The sequence below is a fragment of the Nelumbo lutea genome, chromosome 1 (assembly GCF_056320005.1).
Source record: "Nelumbo lutea isolate HS-2025 chromosome 1, American lotus-T2T, whole genome shotgun sequence".
NCBI classification, from domain to species: domain Eukaryota; kingdom Viridiplantae; phylum Streptophyta; class Magnoliopsida; order Proteales; family Nelumbonaceae; genus Nelumbo; species Nelumbo lutea.
Window position 1 is genome coordinate 167,254,078 of NC_142684.1, and position 19,296 is coordinate 167,273,373.

A 19,296-nucleotide genomic window follows, 5' to 3' on the forward strand; every position below is an offset into this window, starting at 1 on the left:
CACTTTCTCATTGTAACAGATTGTACCTCCAAGCAAGTTTAATGAAATAGTTTGCTCAAGGGCTTTCTTCCAAAACAAGAAAAAAAAGAAAGAAAAAATGTGTTGTGTATTTAGATTATTAGGCCACAATGATATGTTTCAGATTAGATTACATTGTGCATTTTGAAACTCACCACACCATCACACCCCTGGTTGTGATAATGTTCTATACTGTGATGGTCAGCATCCCTCCCAAAAAGGAGGCAAACTGGCACAGTATCAAACCCACAAAACTGCAGGCTCTCTATGACATGGCCAATGAATGGACCTATCAATTGTCACACTTGCTATCTTGTAGGCTTGGCCCGTTGGCCAGATCCAATATTCTTCTCTGTTTCAAAATGCAACGGAAGTTCGAAACCATTCACTACCAAAATTAGCAATACTCCCTTGGTTGTATCAAAATCTTTGTAGGCTTTGAGTTGGTCAATAGCTTATAAAACCAACAGTTAAAGGAAATTCTGGGAAAACATTGACTGTGAAACAGTCATTCTGGAGTTCACATTATCCCTCACGACAGGAAATTGGTAAATCATAAAAAAATCAATCCTCCTCCAAATTGATAGAATCCTTGAACTTTCCATACAAAATCCTCTTTAGCTCAGCCATCTGTGCAAGAACTGAATCCTTCTCTTCTTCCAACTTCTCCAAGTTCTTACTAGTCACCTCTTTCATCTGTTCTATCCTGCTCTCTACTTCTTCCCTTGGCATATGAGCAAAAACCTCCCCTATCTGGAACCTTACCACCTCATCATCTGTTAGGATTAACTCGTTGCTTGCATCTTCTAGATTCTCATTCATTTCCTGCGAAGGAGTACTAGCCAGAAAGTAATTAGACAAGTACCTGAAGAGAATCATAAATAACCAACAGAAATGAACAAACTCTTATTGTTTTTTTATATCTAACAAATTATTATTGTTATTATTTGATAAAGTACCAATTTATCAAAATCTTATTGGGAGCATTGGGAAAACACACTAGAGTTGGAAATTGAACAAGCTGAAAGACAAATAATGAAGCAGAAAATTTCCACAAGTTTGAGAAACCATGGATGATGTAAAACAGACATTTTTTTCTTCTTTCTTTCTTTGTTTTGTTTTTTTTTTTATGAATCTTTCTTTGTTTTGTTTTGGATGATCAAATTTCTCAAAAATAATCGAGTTAGAATAACAAAAAAATATGTCAATGGTAGATAACAACAAAAAGATTGTAGTTAGAGCAGTCAACCTCCCCGAGTCAAATATACTGCCACACCAAACTCAATTAAGACCTTCAATAGTCTTAGTAAAAGAAAGAAATTGTTAAACATCACTTTTTTTTTTGATAAATGAAGAATTTATTAATGGAATAAACCAAGAGGAACTATTACAGAATACACTGGGAGAGGTACGAGCTGCAACCTCTCCAATCCATCAAGAATAAAAAAGATTACAATTGAGCCCAATACAGATGCCTTATTTGCCCCTTGCTTGGCTAAACAATCAGCCATAGCATTGGCAGATCTCTCTACCCATTGTATTGTAACATCCAAAATCCTCGTCAAGTATTTGAATCTTTTAAGTTCATTTTTGAAGCACCCAACTGTAGTCTCTGGTTTTTGTAGCCACTCCACAACCACCTGAGAATCACCTTCTATTAGTAGCTGCTCCACTCCTAACTGTACAGAAAACTGTACCCCTTGTAGTGCAGCTAATAATTCTGCCCTCGTGGAGTCCCCCTCACCTAAAGGACCTGAAAACAGAAAAGTTACAGAACCACTTACATTCCTTATAACCACTCCCATACCAGAAAGACCTGGATTGCCCAGACTACTACCATGAAAATTTAACTTCATGAAACCTTCAGGTGGGGGTACCCAGCTCTAAACATCATATTCAAGCAAAGAAAAGAAAACAAGGAAAATCTTCACTATCAGTAACTGTGTAAACTACTAAGAATCATCATCATCATCATCATCACCCAAGCCTTAAACAAGAATCCTGTTTCACCATTATGTTCTGTTTAGTGCCATATCAATTGTTAAAATTATGGGCACTTAAATCATTTCTGACTACTTCAACCCATATCCTTTTTGGTCTACTCCTAGCCCTTTCTAGCCCCTTCATCAACACCAGCACCAGCACTAGCACCATCATCATCATCCAAGCCTTATCCCAAGTTCCCAACCACATTCGGTTGGCAGCATGAATCCTGTTTCACCATTCTGTTCTGACATATCCATTGTTAAATTATGGGCACTTAAATCATTTCTGGCTACTTCAACCCATATCCTTTTTGGTCTACTCCTAGCCCTTTTAGACCCCCCCCCCCAGCATATGTAAACTACCAAAAAGATAGAAATATCCATGGATTATATACAACAAACATTTCTTAACACCTAAGAAATCAGACTTAGAAATGGATCCATAATCTAAATCCCAAATAGCACCTAAAATCTTAAAAAGATAAATATTTCAATCCAACACAAAATTTTCCCAATTTTCTAAAAGAACATGTAGAAATGGCAGTGCTGCACTGTACAGGACAGTCCTTACTTATGTTGGGAATTGAGAGATGGCAGTGAGACAGTTCCTACTTATGTAGGGCTAGAGAGAAAATGCCTTGTGAAAACCATCTGTCCTCCTGGGAAAGGTTATGCTTGGTTCCTCAAGACAAATGACCCCACTAACATATGCTTTCTCCAGAATCAAGGATGGCTTGTTGCAGTTTCAGTGTTTCACAGGGTTACCACCACCATTCCCACCTGACACATTTTATTGCAAAAAAAAAAGTTGGTCCACAGCTATATGGGGTCTTGAGAGGGATGGACTAGCTACGGTCCTAACTGTTTGCTGAAATAGGACTGTCGAATGAGAGAAGAGGAAGAAGAAGAAGAAGAAAAAATGAGATGGGTGGCAGAATAATGCTCAGCCAGCCCTAATCTATTATATATAAGGACATTACATAATGTTACATAAATAGACAAAAATGCCCCTGATTAGTGATGGGACACCTAATCAAAATAAATACTAAATAAGATTAGGCCTAGTAACTAAGGCCCAATAACTAATGACTTAAGACCCAACAAAGATAAACATACAAATTAAGACAGCCGAACCAACACTCCCCCTCAAGCTAAGCATGGATGTCAATCATGTTTAGCTTGCCAAGTAAGTCCATGAATTTCATTGTAGCTAGCCCTTTAGTCAGAACATTTGCAATCTGCATCTCGGAGGGAGTATAAGGAATGCAGAGTTCTCCTGAGACAATTCTTTCTCTAACAAAGTGACGGTTTATTTCAATATGTTCGTTCTATCATGTTGCATTGGGTTATTTGCAATGTTGATGGCAGCCTTGTTGCCACAGTACAACCTGAGAGGGCACTCAATCTTTATTCCAAGTTCACCAAGCAGGATCTTAAGCCATAAGAGTTCAGCAACACCATGAGCCATAGCTCGGTACTCGGCCTCTGCACTAGATCTAGCAACCACATTCTGTTTTTTACTCCTCCATGTAACTAAATTTCTTCCAACAAAGGTACAGTACCCAGAAGTAGACTTCCTGTCCCCAACAGAGCCAGCCCAATCTACATCAGCATATCCTTCAACTTCAATTTTACTGTTTTTCCTGAATAGAATCCCTTAAACCGGGCAAGACTTCAAATATTTGAGAATCCTTTCCACAGCTTTCATGTGAGGGATTTTAGGAGTGCATGAACTGACTGACAACATGTACAGCATAAGCAATGTCAGGGCGAGTGAGGGACAAGTAAATCAACTTCCCCACCAGCTTTTGGTATCTTTCCTTATCAAGGTAGTCCTCTCCTATTGACACCTGTAGACCATGAATCTGTTCTATTGGAGTATCGGCTGGCTTACACCCCACCATGCCTGTCTCTTGAAGAAGATCAATGATGTATTTCTGCTGACATATATAGATGCCCTCTTTGGATCTTGCAACTTCAATCCCAAGAAAGTATCTCAATTGGCCTAGATCTTTGATCTCAAATTCAGCAACCAAAACCTCCTTTAGTCTTTTAATCTCTTCCTGATCATCCCCTGTAATTACCATATCATCCACATAAACAATAAGTGCCGTAAGTTTGCCATTTCTCTTCCTTATGAATAGGGTATGATCTGCCCTACTTTGAGTGTAACCCCCTTTCTTCATGACCCCACATAGATTCTCAAACCAAGCTCGAGGGGACTGCTTAAGGCCGTATAGGGCTTTTCTCAGTCTACATACCTTCTTGCCAAAACCATAACCTGGTGGAGGATCCATGAACACCTCTTCATGCAAGTCGCCATTCACGAAAGCATTCTTCACGTCCAACTGATGTAGTTCCCATGAGAAATTTGCAACTAATGATAATAGAACTCGGATTGTGTTGAGTTTTGCCACCGGAGCAAAGGTTTCTTTGTAGTCAATCCCTTCTTTTTGAGTAAACCCTTTTGCTACCAGTCTAGCCTTGTACCTCTCAATGGACCCGTCCTCCCTATGCTTCACAGTGAACACCCACTTGCATCCAACAGTGCCTTTCCCTTCTGGTAGATCCACTAATTCCCAAGTCCTTGCTTTCATTAAGGCTTTCATTTCTTCGTCCATAGCCTCTTTCCATTTTGGGTCAGATACTGCCTCAGAATACTTAGTAGGAACATGCACAGAAGATAAAGCAGACACAAAAGAACAATAACGAGGAGACAAATGTGAGTAAGACACAAAATCAGCAATGGGGTATCTGATAGTACAAGAACGAGTAGACTTACGAAGGGCAATAGGAAGATCCAAGTCAAAGGAACTGATAGGATTACCTTGAGTTTCTGAGACAGGTTGATCCGAGTCCAATTGGTCACTGTCATGAGTTAGAGGACCCTTCTTCCTTCTGTTGTAGGTGACTCTGATATCTCTTTGCAGCCTGCTGGAGTCTTCAATAATATTTGCAACATCACTAGTAGTAGCTGGTACAATGGGAGCCTCATTAGATTCACCCGGGATACCACAACTAGGTGGATTAGGAGGAGATGATAGAAGGCCTGAGGTCGAGAGAGGTACAAAGAATGGGGGAACAGAAGAATCCTCTTCCATCCCACTAGTCTCCCCCTAAAGACTACATCCTTTGTGACATTTTTTCTTGGTGACTGGATCATAACACTTGAATCCCTTCTGAGTAGGGGAGTACCCCAAAAAGATTCCCTTTGTAGCCCTAGGATCCAATTTGGTCTTCTTCGGATCCTTGACATGTATAAAGCATACACAACCAAAGACTCTCGGTGGAAGAGAAAAGTCAGGAAGATGAGGGCAAAGAACAGAGAAAGGAGTTTTCATCCCCAATACCTTGGATGGCATTCGATTTATCAAATATGATGCAGTAAGGATTGCTTGAGACCAATAGCTTTTTGGAACTTTGTGCTAAAATAGTAAGGTTCGAGCAGTCTCCAATAGGTGCCTATTCTTGCGCTCAGCAACCCCATTTTGTTGGGGGGTAATAGCACAAGATGATTGATGAATCATTCCAGCATCCTCCATAAACAGATTCAAGGACCTTTCAAAGTATTCTATAGCAACCCCATTCTGTTGGGGGGTACTAGCACAAGATGATTGATGAATCATTCCAGCATCCTCCATAAACAGATTCAAGGACCTTTCAAAGTATTCTGTACCAAATTGGAAGAGAATTGGTCCTTAGACGGGCTAGGGCCCGGCTAAGTACCTCTACCTCATCGGCAGTAAAACCCAAGGACCCGGTTCGAGGGGAATTAGTAGTCTGTCCCATGGAAGAGGAAGTAACTGTAGATGAGTGTTTTGAACCATCATCACTTTGACCCGTAGCCAAATTCACACTTGCAGATTGACCCTTCAGATGCTTCTTATCTTTCCTCAATGCAGCTGGCTTCAAATGCGGATGGAGAACCCAACAGGTCTCTTTCACATGCCTTTCCCCTCCACAGTGGGTGCACTTCAGATGTCTCTTGTTAGAGTGCCTGCTTCCCCTTTGATTTGTAGAGATTAGGGCCGAATGCTCCACAGACTGTTCAGTTAGCTTTGTTTGAGTATCAACCTGCATCTCTTTTCTTCTCACCTCTTCATTCCTCACAAGGTAGTAAACATGATGTAAGTTTGGCATTTCATCCCTTCCCAGAATTTGGGACCTTATGCTCTCATATATAGGATCTAGGCCGACCAGAAACTTAAATGCTCTACCCTCTTCAATTTGTTTTTCATGCTTTTCTTTGTCTCCGGCACTCTCTCAATCAATAATAAGGTGGTGATCTAACTCTTCTCATAGTCTTTATAGTGTAGCAAAATATGTTGCAACACTCATATCTCCTTGCCTCAAAGCAGCAATGTCTTGATTAAGTTTGTAAATTCTAGCATTATTCTTTTTTTGCCCATAGGTTTTAAAAACTTTTTCCCATATCTTGGCAGCCGTAGAGAAATGTTGAACAGTTCTAGCTACTCTTGGAGTCATTGAGGCAAGTAGCCAGGACATAACTGTAGCATTCTCTTTGTGCCAAGCTGCATATTCAGCACTCCCCACTTTTGGTTCCTTCTTCTGCCCGTCCAAGTAACTAGTGAGTTCACGGGATGTGATGAAAAGCATGGCTGAGACAGACCATTCTCTGAAGTTGTACTCATCCAACAACACACTTGTGATCTGTAGGCTGTGCAGATTTGGATTCTCTAGATTAGGAGACCTCCCACAAGCCCTAACATCTCTAGAAGACACTTCCCCGGATATAGAAGACATCTTCACTTACTCGTAAATGTCAAGACTGTAAACGCAATATATAGAGAACTGTTTCACACTTACGGAACTTGCTGCACTGTAAACTCAGTCCTGAGAACCCGACACAGAGCTGAAACACCGAGTACTACACTACACACTGTGCCCTAATTACTGCTGTCACAAATTATACTCTGTTGTGCTACCTTCTGCTGTGTTCTAATTACTGCTGCCGCAGCCTGCAACTTGCTGTGTTGGCTTTTACTGTGTGCTAAGCACTGCTATCGCAGGTTATAACCTCACCCACGAACAGTTCTAGGACTGCTGGGATTAGTCCTTCTGCCTAGATTTGTTCTACACAGATCTATCTTACCAAATGGCTACAGTCTGCTGTACTGCGTCTATTAGGGCATCAGCCTCTGGGTCTAACTCCCCTTGGGCCCTACAACCAAGGGAAACCCTAGATGTAGGTCTAGCTGTGTTCTATGACCAACCCTAGGGTTTCTTTGTAGCAACCGAAAAGAAAGATGGGAGAGTTACCTACGAGTAGAAGAAGAAGCGGCTGTTGTAACCAGTAGAAAGATCAGTGCTTTGATACCATGTTTGCTGAAATAGGATTGTCGAATGAGAGAAGAAGAGGAAGAAGAAGAAGAAAAAATGAGATGGGCGGCAGAATAATGCTCAGCCAGCCCTAATCTGTTATATATAAGGACATTACATAATGTTACATAAATAGACAAGAATGCCCCTAATTAGTGATGGGACACCTAGTCAAAATAAACACTAAATAAGATTAGGCCCAGTAACTAAGGCCCAATAACTAATGACTTAAGACCCAACAAAGATAAACATACAAATTAAGACAGCTGAACCAACACTACTGTGATCTAAAGGAAAACACTACTGTGAGGCCTCTGTGAGCATAAACCTCGTATACCTAGATACCCATACAAGCCTAGCATACCAGTATCAGACGCATACATACCCAATGTTGATGCCAGATGCTGCATTCTGGCTTAGAGATTTCTCAACAGCAGTATGCATTATAAACTTAATTAAATATAGCAAAATATAAGACTTGACTTCAAAAACTAGAAAAAATGAGTATGATATAAGCATTTACACGGGATACCCATACCAATATCCATGTCCAAGATTTTAGGAATTGGAGTGTGGTACTCTCGTTTCCTGAATCCATGTTCATGAATCCAAATGCAGGCATCATGGTCTTCATATTACTTGATTTTGAGGTAGTCCACTTGGATCTCCTGCAAGGATCTATTCACTCTATGCTGCAGGAAGCTCATTATGCAACCAATAGATGATAGCATTTCCTCTGTTACAGGCTAAATTGGTAAGAGAGACTGCTAATTAATTGCCTTCCTTTAAAGTGTGTTTAAACTTGATTTCCATCCATTCCAAGCTTCCATTATCTGAGCTTTTCAGTGCCACAGGTAGGAAAATGCATATTCATATGCTTGGTAGACACGGATATGCACATATGTTTTTGGCAATGCATATATATGTAATATATGACAAAAATTTTCATAGCAAATTTTTAACTTAAAATTGCATTACACCCAAATTAACCATATTTGTCTTGATGTCATGTTGCTATGTGGCTAAACTTTTAAGCGAGTTTTTAATAATAAAAACATAATATATCCAATAACATATTTTTCCCATACCTAATTTTAGTAATAATGATCAAGACATTGATCAGATAAGAAAATTTCTGAATAGGTCACTCTTTAGTGCCCCATGACATATGGATGACACTTTCTGGATTATACGTTGCATGGACATTTCTAAATGGACGCCATGTCCTTGTTGGACACTTCTATATTTAGTGTAAGTTCGGTGTTGGACAACATTGCCCAAGCCGTGGCCTGGCTTTGTCCATGTAACAGATTGGACTTCTTTTCCAAGTCACGTAGAATTTTGAAAATTTTAATTTAGAAAAATTCCTAAGAATAACTTTTGTTTGCATAGGGCACCTAGATCATCACTTTGCAATACATGAAACCTTGAAGAATATTCCTAGGGCACCTAGATCACTTTGCTAGGTAACTAGAGTAGCAGAACCAAACTAATGTTTATAGATATAAATTTCCATATCGCTTTTCTAGGCATATATAGAATTTCAATTTTTCCTTCAGCACCTAGCATAAGTAATAGAGCCTTTCCAAGTTTGTGGAGTGCATGGTCACTTGGGGATATCCCTTGCTTTAAAATAAGACAATATTTTATGTGTTTTTACAGAGATGCACAGATATATAAATACATAAATATACATATCCACTGATAAAGTTAAAATATGAAATCCTTGTTATTAATAATTATGATCTAAACCCTTTCACACCTCCAACATCTTTTCCTAACTTTATTCTTGTTGAAAGCTGAAAAAAATAATAAACCTTATTCTTGTTGAAACATCCCAAACTGTAGTAAATTATATAAGATATTAATAAATTCAAATACTTTGTTATTTCACTGGAAAATAATTCTAACCTTATACAGATCAGAATTTAAACCAACACAGAGATTACATGAATGTTGATGTTAAACAAGAGTTACAGTTGCGCCCAGAACAATGTTTCCCTATTTGTCCCTTGTTTTGCCAAGACATCGGCAAATGCATTAGCTGATCTTCCAACCCACTGTACTGTTATAGACATATTTCTTGTCAGCCATTTGAATTTCTTTAACTCATTTTTGTAGCCCCAAGTGACATCCTCTGGATTAACATCCTACCTGGTTTTATACTTAATGTCTCCATTTTTTCCAAGAGGCTTTTTTTTAACAAAAAACAAAGAAAAAAAAAAGAGTAACAATAACCCATGTACAGTGAGTGAGCATACAATGGGATTACAATCCCCTGCTTCTATGACTTGAGAACATAATTCAAGATACAGTGCAGCTGGGGATGATCCCTGCACTTCGTTATAACTGGAAGTCAAAGTGTGGAATGAGCTTCCAAGTGCATTCTGTTTATGAGGCTACTTCTCTGTAGGTCAATGGTTCATTTCTCTTGGCAATGGTGGTTCCTTACTTGAGCCCTATTAGAGTCCTTGAAGGTGAGGCTGGATTGGATCAGTTGGCTCGTGAAGTGGGATATGTCCTCTCCTCTATAGCAGTGTTTTAAAAGCACAAGGCACAAAAAAAAAAGCACAAAGGCCTTTTAGCACCCAAGGGGGAAGGCACAAGGCAAGGCACATGCCATTTCAAAGCAAGGTGCAAATTTTTGAAAAGAAAAATAGAGAATAAAAGAAAGAGTAATAAACTGAAGAAAAAAAGAGCAAAAACTAAATTAAGAAATACTTGAAGCACTAAGTGACCCACAAATAAAGGGTTGGGGCAAAAGAAGTACCACAAAAGGAAAACTAACGGGATTCTACAATATCTGACTGGTTTGAAATGATATTATTTTTTGGCTTATCATTTCATTTGGACCATAAGTTCATCTGACTCTGAAAAGGTCTCAAAGAAGTAGTGTATTTTTTATATACACTACTTCTAAATGATATTTTTTTACTTATAAAAAAAAAACAGTAGTGTATTTTTTGGTAAAAGTAAAGTATTTATTAATTATAAAATTATATACACGATGGGTCATAAATTAACAGAACATGTTCCCATTGCTGTATAATGTGGTATACAAAAAAAAAAGAATTACATAGATGAGACAACACACAAAATATCTCAGTTCTCCAAACTCTGGATTTACTGTTGCATTCAGAAAAGAACTAACTTCTTCCCTTTAACTTTTTTCCACAGAAACAAAGTAAAGGATTTAAATCTTGGTTTTGAACTGGGCTTCAATCTGGCTTGAAACCAAAGTTTTCCCTCAAATATTTGAAGAACTCCAAAGTCAGTGAGAAGCCTCAAGAAGAGAAATCAATAATTTGAATGGAGATCTTACTTTTCCTATATTTTCTGTCATATTTTTTTTCTAGATGTTTGGAACTAAACATCGAAATTCCATAAATGCCAATGAAATTTTAAGTCCTTGGGTCAAATGCTAGGGTAAACCAAAATCAAATAATTTCCTAACATCTTAGGATATGGAACTTATGAGACCAAGTATTCGAATGATCCTCAAAACTATGGGGTCACAGAGTCAGAAAAACCAAAACTTGGGTCCAACAACCACTAAGTAAACACGTGGAAACATACAGCATGTGCACGATGCCAATTAAAACCATTCGAGAACACCCGAATGTTAGCAACTATCATGCTAACTTTGTAGGTAATGAGATAAAGTTTCAGGGAAGAAAGGACGCAATATGATTCCCAAGTTTGCCTTCTCCAACTTTCGAGGTGCAGAACCTAGTAGCCCATTTACTCTTGACAAACTCTCAGAAGAGAAAATGATGAAATATACAAGACCTCTCCTCTGTAGACACCAAAATCAAGCAGATACAGAAACATTGGCCAAGTCGACCTACCATCTAGAAGCATCTAAAGCACGTCTGAGTTCATATTTTGGTCCCCATTTATATACAAATACAGTAAGAAAAGGATGCTGAGGAAAGCCATCAAATAGAGAGAAATAAAATATGGGTCTCACTGATAATGAAGGCCACATCAGAATATCCAACAAAACCAAGACCCAAGCTTCAATATACACGAAGAACAATACAAAAAATTAAAGGAAACAGAAAAGAAGAGGGGGAAAGCTCCTTGCTGAAAGTACCTTAGCAATCTTGATCTCGTCCTCAAGCTCGTGAAATCTGTTGTTTAATCTTCCAAATTTGTTGATATTTTGTTGATCCTCCCATGTAACTTCCGTATCTGATCCTCCACCCTTCAAAACTCAGATAATGTCAGAGTTCAAACCTTCCCGAAAATGTTAAAATAAAAAAAAAAATAATAAGTGAAAAAGAATGCCAGAACGAGGGCTTTAGGGTTTTGCCTGTTGCATCCTTGATTCTAAGAGTGCGAGAGCAAGCTTTAGCAATCACTAGCTTGCCAACTCTTGGGCTTGAGCTGGACCTGTTAGGCTGTTACAACTTCGAAACTTCGATCCTTCCGGCTCAGGCTAGAATCTCCCTCGGCCTCGGCAGAAAAAATAAAGGGCATATTGGTCACTTAAAAATATAAAGGAAGTCGTTCACGTTTACTCGTTCTCTTCTGGACCCTAACGATGATCTACTGTGCAGAGACCCAACCTCCCTTCATTTTCTATCAATCACAAAAATCTCCACTGTGTTTTGATGTTAATAAAAAAGAACCTGCCTTACGGTTTTGAAAAAAAAAAGTACAAAAGCCTCTCTTTCATTACAAAAATGCCCTTACTACCATTAGGGTAAAATTGCAGAATTCCATTTTTACCGAAAGAAAGGGAAAGGTAGGGAAGAAAACCTTGTATGAATTTTCTTACTTTTCCTTCTTTTTTCTACCTTTTCCTTTAAATCAAACATAGCCTTAGCTTCTCCAAAGACCATCTTTATATGGTTCTTTTGCCATTATCAACAAAACGATGCAACTAGGGGTGTTCACGGTTTGGTTAATTGAACCATAGGACATTTTTTGGAACCAAATTGATAGTACCGGTTTTTGAAAAACTGGTTATCGAAACTGAATTGAAGTTAGTCAATTAACCAGTTTGGTTTATCGGTTTTTTATTTGTACAATATATATTATAAAAATATATAATAAAAAATTATAAATATATACAAATTATTATATTTTAAATAATAAATAATATATCATATATTATAAATATATATATAATACATATTTATTAATTTATAATATATAATATACATAAATATATATAAAATATATAGAAATATATATATTGTTTAACTGCTGGTTTTCTATATTGATTAACTGAAACTAAACTGATAGCTTCAGTTTTTTAAAAACACCAAACTGAAACCAAACTGACTGATTCAATTAACCAATTTTTTGGTTCAATTTCGATCGGTTCAATTTTTCGGGTTTTTTTGCTTACCACTAGATGCAACAAGAATTGAAGATTATTCTTCTAATATTTTAAATGTGCATCTGAGTAATGATCTATAAAGATAATGGCATCTTCGTCACACAAGCATTAGAAAGATTGCAATAGTGTAGTCATGACTTCCACTTGGAATGCCATTAATTCTTGTGGTTTTTTTCTAGCTAAAACTTTTTCTGCATCTCTCTTCTAAATTAGAGCCATCTTTACTGAACACAGACAACCCCCTTGCCAATCCCCCTCAAATTACAAGGTCAACCAACTATATTAACATAAAACAAAAATCACCAGCTGACGGGTGGCTCAATTGGTATATTAATTGGCTCACACTCACCAACTGAGTGGTGGCTCTCGGTTGGCACATAAATTGGGTAGTTCCAGAATAAATGCGGTCTCAAGCCTTGTTATCGGTTCTCATCATTATTTGGAGATAAATTATTAAATAATTGCTGCAAAAAAATGATGTACTATGCCAGAAAAAAAAAATAATAAATAAAAAAACTGGTTTACTCAGCATAGATGTGAATTCTATTTAAGCAATCATCAAATTTAAACGGGCAATTATTAGTGGTGTGTATCACTAAATACCAAAGGAAATAAAAAAAAAAAAAAAAACAAAAATCTCTCAAAAATTTTTGTTGCTTCACCTGAATAGAGGAAGTATTAAGGAATGCGCTATAACCAAAATCCTCTCCTGAACTTCAAATTAACAAATAAGAAGCCAAAACGGTTTGACTTCAGAAATAAAGTCAAATTCACAGTAGGAGGCCAAAGAAAACAACTCAAAAAACCTTCAATGTTTTTATTAGCTTATCCAAACCGATATTGATATTGAATTTTCAAAAGCAGCAGATAAAACGCTACCTTGTTTCCTTCAATTTATAAGAAGAGATGAAGGACCTTCAATGTTCACATGAGAAACGCTATCTTGATATTAGCTTATCCAAAAACCTTCAGTGTTCACATGAGAAAGAAGAGATAAAGGACATGAGGACCAAGATGAGTGAGAAAGAGAATGGTCTATTTAAATAGAAAGTGGGCCATAGGGCTGTTCACAGATCGGGTTGGGTCAGTTTACTGATTTTTTCCAACCGACCCGACTTGATTGGGTTACCTGAAATTGAAACCGAAACTGACCCTATGTTAAGCAAAATCGACCTGATCGGTTTGAATCGGTTTGGGTCGGTTTCGGCTCTACTTAGTGGTGACTTAGTTGCTTTTCAAGTGCTCATTTCTAGCTCGACATTTCCAAAGGAAACCAGCATTTCCTTAATGTTTTGTGGCTCATCCATAGATTCAGTTGTGGAGGGAGAAGACTTTGAGAGACAACTTAGTTAAGTAGATTGTAACTAGGATAGAGATAATTTAGTTAAGTAAGAACTAAGTAGGTTGTAACTACTAACTAGAAACTAACTACTAAGTCAGTTGTGTGAAAATCGAAATCGAACCGAACCATCGGTTTATGATTTTTTATAACCCGACCAGTGCTGAAGAAAACCTAGCCGACTTGGGTTGGGCCAGTCCGGGTTGATCGGTTTGGTCGGGTTGGGTCTTCTTATGAACAGCCCTAGTGGGCCATCTTGTTTCCTTCTTGATAGACATGAATAGTCAATATGGGGCAGGGATCTACTATCAATAAGAAGCTACCAACTCTATCCCAACAGTCCACTGCAACCTCACATCAAACACATCTCACTTGTCATTCATGTGGAGATGTTCTCGATGTACAACTGCAATGGCCGATTGGGACATTGTTGGCACCATTGTTAGCTGATCCGAAGTGGTCAATATGAAGGTAAATTCTCTTGATAGTTTCTTGTAATTAGTAAAGATGAATCGCACACGCCACCATGGTTGTTTATCTTCCACCATCAGGGAGATTCCAATAAAATCTACTATTGGAAGGCCAATAGTAGGGGTGCAAATGGATCGGATCATATGATCTGATACAATCCGAAGTCCGATCCTATTATGTTGGATTTGGATATTCGGATCAAATCAGATAATCGGATTCAATTAGAAATTGGATTGAATTTGGATCACTCCTATATATATATATATATATATATATATATATATATATATATATATATATATGTCTTGCCATGTCAGCAGCCCTCTCCTTGCTTCAAATCCCCTTTCCTAATTTTTTGTTTTTTTTTTTTGAAATTTTTATTTGTTTTTTAATTTCACATAATTACGCATTAATATATATATATATGTCTTGCCATGTCAGCAGCCCTCTCCTTGCTTCAAATCCCCTTTCCTAATTTTTTGTTTTTTTTTTTGAATTTTTTATTTGTTTTTTAATTTCACATAATTACGCATTAATATATATATATATATATATATATATGTCTTGCCATGTCAGCAGCCCTCTCCTTGCTTCAAATCCCCTTTCCTAATTTTTTGTTTTTTTTTTTTGAATTTTTTATTTGTTTTTTAATTTCACATAATTACGCATTAAACCAATAAGGAAATAATATATGCTTAACTATTTCTAACAATCATAAATAAAGAGGGATTTGCTTTTCTAATGTTTAGCCAGGTGGCACCACTTTCCTCCACTTCCTCCTAAATTGTCTCTACTTCCTATTTATCTCCTAAATTATCTCTCACTCCTATTTATCTCTTAAATTATCTCTAATTTAATAGAGAGATTCTCTCCTAAATTATCATTCCTATTTATCCTCTCCCCCACTTTTTATCTATATCTATCTAAAGAAAGTTTCAATTAAAAATATTCAAAACTATTTAAATGTTATAACCAAATTATATACTAATTTAAAATATTTATTCCAAACACAAAAAAATTAATAGATTTAATAATATTCATATTATTAATAAATCAATATTTTTACAAAAGTCATCATGAAATTATGTAGTAACAATATGAATTCTAATTTTACGAATTGTTCAATTTAAATGTTAATCAAATAATAAACATTTAAAATTAAAAAAAAAAAGAAAACATTATTTAAATATTTCAATAACTAAAATCTTAAATAAAAACATTAAAAATAGCTAAATAATATAACAAAATATTTAATATTACATAATAACATTAAAATAAATAAAATTCAAACAATGAAAAATTTTAAATATTTTACATATTATTTAAATATCTAGCATGACAAAATTTTAAATAGTTAAAATAACAAAATTATGCAATAAATTAAAAAAATAATAAAAGTAGAAAAATAATTATAATATAATTCATAATAGTCATATTAATAATAATTTAATATTTTACAAAATTAATAACAAATTATGTAATAATAGAACAGTTATTATTTTATGGATTATTAAATTCAATCAATAATTAATATTTTAAGAATTTAAATAGCAATATTATTTCAATAACTAAATAATATTGTAAATAACTAATTCACTTATATCAATTAATAATTATAGAAAATAACTATCAATAAAATTATATTTATTAGTAGTAATTTTACAATAGTAGTGTATATTCATTATATATTTATATATACTATAATTATTATTTATTTTATTTTCAGTAATTATTTATTGTTTTTATAAATATGCTTTCAACAATTATTTATAAGTGTGTTTTTATTTTTGTTATTTAATATAAAATTATCAATAATTATTGGAGATTAAACAACTATTATTTAACTTTTGAAATTTAATTTCACGTATTTATTGTATTTTTGTTATAGATTTATTTTTAGTAATTATATATTTTTTATAATTTATAGATTAATACTTATTAGAGATTAAACTATTATTTAAGATTACACTATTTATTGACTAACTTAGTATATTTTCAGTATCTATTATATTTTTGTAATTATTGTATTTTATTATATATCTATTATATTTTCATCATAAGCTTATTTTCAATGATTATGTATGCTTGCTATAAAATTTCAATTATTATTGTAAATTAAAATATCGTTATTTATTAGAGATTATACTATAAATTTAGTTGAAATTAGGAGTGTTCAATGATTGATTCAATTCAATTGCAGGTTGTTTCGCCAACCAAATTGATCTAGTCAAGTCCGCAATTTGTCACTCGAAATCGATTGACCATTAGCGAAAATTCACCAATTCGGGCTATTGATTTGGGTCTATTTTCGGTTTAGTTTGTTTGTTCAAAAGATTTAAACTTTAAAATTCATAAATTACAATGATATTATTAAAAAATAAATTACAAAAATTAAATTTATGATATAAAATATTTTAGACTAACAAATATGAGAATTTTCCTACTTTTTCTATTAAAAATTTAAATTTAAAATATAAAATATTAATATATTTATTAAACCAAAGCTGATTTGAAATACTAGAAAACCGACCAAGTCGGGTTGAGTTTGATTGGATTGTTTATTAAAAGTTAAAATATAAAACAATTATATACTCTTATGTATTTTTATTATTTAACTTTCACTTAATAAAGCATGGGTCCCCGTGACCATGCTTCTCCTTCCTCCATTATCCCCACCCTGCATTCTCTTTGACTTTCTCTCCTCTCTCCTTCCCACCACTCCCATTAAACCATGCCACCCAATTAGGAATAGCAACGAGGCGGGGCGGGGATGGGGAGCCTCTCCCCATCCCTGCTAACAGGAACAAGGTTATCCCCATCCCCGTAATTTTTTATAATATTAATAATTTTGTTTTTTTTTATTTTATTTAAAAAATAAAAATAAAATAATTAAAATTTACAATCTACTAAAAAAGATTCAAACATATTCAACCATATTTTTAAAACATTAATATATAGACGTATGTGTACATATATAACATATACATACATATATACATATATATTAGTGGGCATCCCATGGGCGGGGATCGGGCTCCTCGCGAGGCGTGCTCTCCCCATCCCCACTAACGGGGATGAAAATTTCCCCATCCCCATCCCCACGGGGGGAAATCATCCCCATCCCCGCCCCATTCGAGGCAGGTCCCCACGGGGGGAAATCATCCCCATCCCCGCCCCATTCGAGGCAGGTCCCCACGGGGGGAAATCATCCCCATCCCCGCGCCATTCGGGGTAGGTCCCCACGGGGATCGGGGAAATGGGAAAAATTGCCATCCCTACACCCAACTACCTAAAAATATCCTATAATCCCTCTCCTAAGGTATCTCATTTAAACCAATAGGAAAGTATCACATTGCCCCACTCCATAATTAATTCCTAAAATGCATCCCCCCAATCTATATCCAATCTCTCTCATTTAAAACATTCATATTAGTTAATAAATAGTTAAATACGGTTAACATTTAATCTCACCTATATCCAATGAGTATTAAATAGTTTTATTACCAAAAGTTAATAAATACGGTTAGTAAATTACCAAAAATTAAATATTCTTATTAGTACGGTTAGTAAATTAGTAAAAATTAATAAATATTGTTATTAATTAACTCATTAACAACATTTTATAGAAATTGAAAACACTTTAACTAATTTCTATAAAATTGAGAATTATATTTAACAATTATCAAAAAGTATAAAATTTTAGTTATTGTTATTATTATAATTAACAACCAAATACAAATGGGGGAACAAACTATAATAATGCTAGAAAACGAAATTATTAATTAATTTATATTGAAAAATAAAAGATAAATTAGTGTAATTTTGTTAGCAAATACCAAATAAAAATATATATTTAATAACAATTTAAAAAATTTCAATAAATCCCCATAGTTACACAAATGTAAAAAATTTTCAAAAATTTTCATAAAACTACATTTTTATAAAATAACATTTTTGAAATTAAAAGATATAAATTATTTGAAAGTTTATTTAAAATGCATTAAATAATTATTGAAAATTATTAGAATATTTTCGAAATTTTAGGAAAATTTATTACATTTGATAGATTTTGGAAAACCATTGAAAAATTATGTAATTTTCATTGTAAATTATTAAAGATAAATGACTATGGGAAATGGAAAACTATAATTTGAACAAATAATTACATAAATTATTAAGATAAATTAGTATAATATTGGAAAAAGGAAATTATTGGTTAGTTTATATAGAAATTATAATATAAATTAGTATAATTCTGTAAGTAAACCATTTAAAAAGAAAATAAATTATTTAATAAAAATTTAAATAAATTTGAATAAAATTTTAAAATTACAAAAGCACAATAAATTTTCCAAAATTTTCATAAAATTACATTTTTGAATATTAAAGACAATTTAGTGTACTTTTAGAAATTTACCATGTGGTTCATACTCAATATATCATTTTGATCATTTCTACCATCAAATTGAATATTGGGTTGATGGGGATAGTGTTTTCAAAACTAGACGATTAGACCGAAAAAATTGAGAACCGGGCACCATTTCACCTCAAAAACGCTTTTTGTCCAAAAATTGTTTCTTTGGTTAGCGAACTGTTGACTTGGCGGTTGAACCATCAACCTGGACAACAATTTTTGGCCATTTTTGTTTGTCTAATTTTTTATTTTTATTTTATTTTTATCAGAGCGGGGTTATCTGTTCGGACCAAATAGTTAGCTCGTTTGACCCCAAAAAGGTTTCCTATCCAGTGCAATTTTAAAAACCTTGGACGGGGAGTGGGTGCCTTGCCTTGAG

General features: G+C 34.8%; 1 protein-coding gene across 1 annotated transcript; it reads right to left on the reverse strand.

Moving 5' to 3' along the window:
• Positions 1-433: 433 nt before the first annotated feature.
• On the reverse strand, positions 434-11,979 carry LOC148879004 (putative prefoldin subunit 4). Its single transcript, XM_088960361.1, has 3 exons — positions 11,659-11,979; positions 11,440-11,550; positions 434-843 (listed from the first exon to the last, which is right to left on the reverse strand). The coding sequence occupies exons 1-3, from the start codon at positions 11,665-11,667 to the stop codon at positions 583-585; spliced, it is 381 nt and encodes a 126-aa protein (XP_088816487.1). The 5' UTR covers positions 11,668-11,979; the 3' UTR covers positions 434-582.
• Positions 11,980-19,296: the final 7,317 nt, after the last annotated feature.

Excerpts from the sequence above, each read along its gene's own strand:
- LOC148879004 (XM_088960361.1), bottom strand. Across the intron at positions 844-11,439 it reads ACGAGATCAAGATTGCTAAG|GAAATGAATGAGAATCTAGA; the intron begins GTACTTTCAGCA and ends ACTCCTTCGCAG.